Source organism: Octodon degus, unplaced genomic scaffold, assembly GCF_000260255.1.
Source record: "Octodon degus isolate 3935 unplaced genomic scaffold, OctDeg1.0 scaffold00358, whole genome shotgun sequence".
Taxonomy (NCBI): domain Eukaryota; kingdom Metazoa; phylum Chordata; class Mammalia; order Rodentia; family Octodontidae; genus Octodon; species Octodon degus.
In genome coordinates, this window is record NW_004524934.1 from 31,893 (window position 1) to 36,041 (window position 4,149).

At 33.8% G+C, this 4,149-nt stretch overlaps 1 protein-coding gene across 1 annotated transcript in view; it reads right to left on the reverse strand.

Annotated features, from left to right (window-relative positions):
• LOC101590592 (olfactory receptor 6C2-like) overlaps positions 1-2,390 on the reverse strand; it is a gene marked incomplete at its 3' end in the record, with an annotated part of 8,546 nt that extends 6,156 nt beyond the window's left edge. The window contains exon 1 of the mRNA XM_004648178.3: positions 1,467-2,390. Coding sequence (XP_004648235.2) covers positions 1,467-2,387 — 921 coding nt within the window. The remainder of the gene's footprint in view (positions 1-1,466) is intronic.
• Positions 2,391-4,149: the final 1,759 nt, after the last annotated feature.

The following is a 4,149-nucleotide window of genomic DNA, read 5'->3' on the forward strand; positions in this document are numbered from 1 at the left end:
GGAGGAAGGATAGAGAAGAAGGAAAGATTGGAAAAGGGCAAAAAAAAAAAAAAAAAGCATATTGTATGTATGTACAAACAGACTAAAATGAAACCCAGCATTTTGTGTAACAAATATGCAGTAATAAAAACCAAAAAGAACATTTTTGCATTAGTAATAAGATGATATACATTAAGGACTAGAGATGCATCTCATTTGCAGAGTGGGTTCTTGCCTTTCATGATGTGCTGTGTTTGATCCAGGACAGAAAAAAAAAGAGATAAAAGTTCAACTATATATTAACAAAATATTTGAATGAATGTTTCATGTAAAAGACACATAGATGGCATTTAAACACATGGAAAGGTGCAGTGTCACTAACATGTATGGAAATGCAAATCAAAGCCACAGTGAGAAAACACACTCATTGTTTTTTTTATCATTTTTTTGACAACTCATACAGAATTTTACTTACCAAAGTAATATGAATTTCACAGTATTTGTTGTAATACATGGTATTGTCTTACAACCAGCCACACTTATTGTAAAATTAAAAAAAAACAAATATGATAGTCATTTCACTCTTAGGTACTAATCTAATAAAAATTATATGCTCACACAGAGAATTGTACCTAAGTAATTTTAGAATTTTTTTTCATAAATGTGAGACTCTGGAAAGAACAAAAATCAAGACAGTTATCCAATAAGCAAATTTTTGGTATTGGATACAGTGCATACTGCTCATCAATAAAAGTTGATGAACTCATCATGCACATAATAATATGAGTCAACCTCAAAATAAGGACACTGAGTAAAATAAGTCTTATGAGAAAACACTATATAATTGACTTTAAATGAAACTGTGGATAAATGTAAATTAATGTATTGTGATGGAAAGCAGATTATTGGTTGGGTAGCAACAGGTGAATGGGGAGGGTGGGGCAGGTAGTACCAGAGAAGAGTGCAGGAAGCTTTTGGGGTGATGAATATGTTCACTCTTTGATTTTGATGGTGGTTTCTTATGGTCTTAATGTGTTAATACTTATTAAATTCTGTAATAGGAACCTCAATAAAGCTGTTAAAATACTTAATAAGCCTTTTTGAAGGATTAGGGAATAACAGTGGAAAGTTGAATGCTCAGGACATATTCTGTCTGTAAGGACGAAAGTAAGTGCAGGCGTGCTTTTAGATTTGTTGGATTTTTATCAATTTCAGTTTGGTTTATTTTCAATTTTCTTAGCCAGATTTGAGGTAAATTAGGTATTTATGAATTAGGAATTGTTATTTTGGTGGAACCTATCCTTTAACAGGGTTTTGTAGGAGATTAAAGAGTGAATTTATGTGGGAAAATATTCTGAGAAGAGGAAATTTTTGAGACAGGTTATCTAAATTGAGGTCTGCTCAAGAAGTGAAACATATTTAGGTTTAATAAGCTTTGCTTAGTTCACATATTATTTCTACACTTAAACAAACTCTTTCTTAGAGACCAGTGCAAGATTTTTGAATGAATCACTGAAGGCTTGTCTAACTTGCTTGTTTCTCAGAGTGTAAATAAATGGGTTTAACATTGGAGCAACAGATGTTATTAGTATTGCCACACCTTTATTAATGGCTACAGATTCCTTTGCTGAGGGTTTGATGTAGATGAAGATGCAGCTCCCATAGGCAATGGAGACCACAATCATATGGGAAGAGCAGGTGGAAAAGGCCTTTTTTCTTTGCTGGGCAGAAGGAAATCTTACAATGGTCTTGATAATGTGTGTGTAGGATAGAATCACACACATGAGGGTCAGAATGAAGGTCAGTACAGCACAGACAATCACCAGCTGCTCTATGAGCCATGTGTCTGAGCATGAAATCTTCAGAATAGGAGATGCATCACAGAAGAAATAATCAATAACATTGGAGTCACAGAATTTCAAATTTAGGAATAGGGTGAGTGGTGGGAGTATGATCATCAAGCCTGCCAGCCAACAGCAGAACACAAGGTTCCTGCAGACCCTTCTGTTCATGATGGTTACATAATGCAGGGGCTTGCAGATGGCCACATAGCGGTCATAGGACATTATGGCCAGAAGAAAGAATTCTATTACTCCAAAAATATCTGTAAAAAATACTTGAATAACGCAAACACTGTATGTAATTGACCTATCACCTGTTGCTATGTTGTACAAATATCTAGGGATGCAAGCAGATGTAAATGAAATTTCTACTAAGGCAAAATTTTGTAGAAAGAAGTACATAGGTGTTTTAAGATGGCAGTCAAACAGAGTGAGAAATATGATGGTCATGTTCCCAGTTATACTTAACATGTAAGTGAAAAATAGAAAAATAAAAATTGGAATCTGAAGGTGAGGGTCATCTGTTAGTCCCAACAGAATGAAGGTTGTTATTGTGTGGTTTTTCATCACTGGCAAGTGAATTTCATCAGACTTTCTGTAAAATTTAGAGCTAGATTACTTGACAACAGTAGTATGAAAGCCAAACAGCCTCTAAACAATGACAGCTAGACAGAAACTTCACACAATTTCTTCCATAAGTATCTGTGAATATTGTCAATACATTGGTAATCTTTTCTGGACAGTCACTTGTTTTAGTTTATTGTTTTGACAATTTTTGATAACATTTTAAGCATATATTTTTAATTATTTTCAAACTAAAATAATCTTTTATTTATTTGGTACAGGGTCTTGTTATGCTGCTCAGACTCACACTGATCCACCTGTTTCAGCCTCCTCAATGCTGGGATGACAGTCATTACAGGTCTGCATGGCTTGTGGTACCAGGGATTGAACCCTGGTCCTTGCCTTTGCCAGGCAAGTGCTTAGACCACCGAGCTATCTCCCCAGCCCAATTTTAAACATATTTAAAGAAACTGTTTTACCATTCCAATTTTCCTTTTTCCTTTACATTTATAATTATGTCCTACTGGATTTCTCCAGGTTACTAGTTTTGACTTACAATATCATGTAATTCCTCAGATTCTGATATCATTTTATGTCCAAGATTTTTTCAGTAATTTAAAGGTGAATAATTCTTGTCATTTTTCTCTTCTCTCTTAGAAAACATAGTTCTTGATAAAATGTAAATATGTCATAATTCATGTAGATTCCACAAGCAACATGCCTTGAATCAGCCTTAATTTACATTTCTTATTTTGGCACTGTGATCAAGCATGTATTTCTGTGGTTTGTTTTGTGCTTTAAAATGCTACTTCCATCTTGCTGTCTTATTCCTCTGATTCACAGCTGATTTCTTGGCTTCTGTGTGACTTATGCAACATCCACTGGATTATACAATTGGCTGCAGATATAGAAATGTTTGATCTACCGATAAATAGCTAGTGAAAACCATATTTCTTTTATGCTTTTAGACTATTTAGTTAAACATGAGAGATACTCTGACACTTCCTTGTCACTATCAAGTTCCAAATAAAATTTAAAATATTAAATATACTCTCCATGTACTACTTGTGTGCTACTTCTAACTTATAGCTATCAACATGAATCTCTTTTGTATTGAAAAGTCTTCTAAAACTCTACTATCTCTAACTGCTGTTTTTTATGTCCCTAACAAGTGCTACTTCCATTTTACCAGTTCATCTGTGAAAATAAATTAGTAGAAATCAGGAGTTACTGTCTTCAATTTTCTACTGAGATAGCTGTCCCACACCAATGTACCTCTAAATTTAAAGCTAGTGTAAGAATTATTGGTCCATGAAAGTGTATATGTGTAAGTGGGGCTTGTGGTTACTCACCTGTAATCCCATGTACTGTGGAATACTGCGAAGTGAGAGAACAAGTTCAAGACCATTCAGGGCAATTTAGAAAGAGAATGTCTGAAAAGAATAAAAAAGGAATGTGGCTCAATTTCTAGTACTACAAACCAACACAAAGCAAAACAACATTAAAAAACAAATAATAATAAATATTCATCCATATCTGAATTGGTGGTACATGTATGCACATTACTTATACCATAATCAGGCTTCTTTTTTATATTAAGATACATATATTTTATTCTGAGCTAGTTTAGTGACATTATTAAACTCACAGATCAGATCAAATACTTTTAAATGCTCTTCTTCTTCTTCTTCTTCTTCTTCTTCTTCTTCTTCTTCTTCTTCTTCTTCTTCTTCTTCTTCTTCTTCTTCTTCTTCTTCTTCTTCTT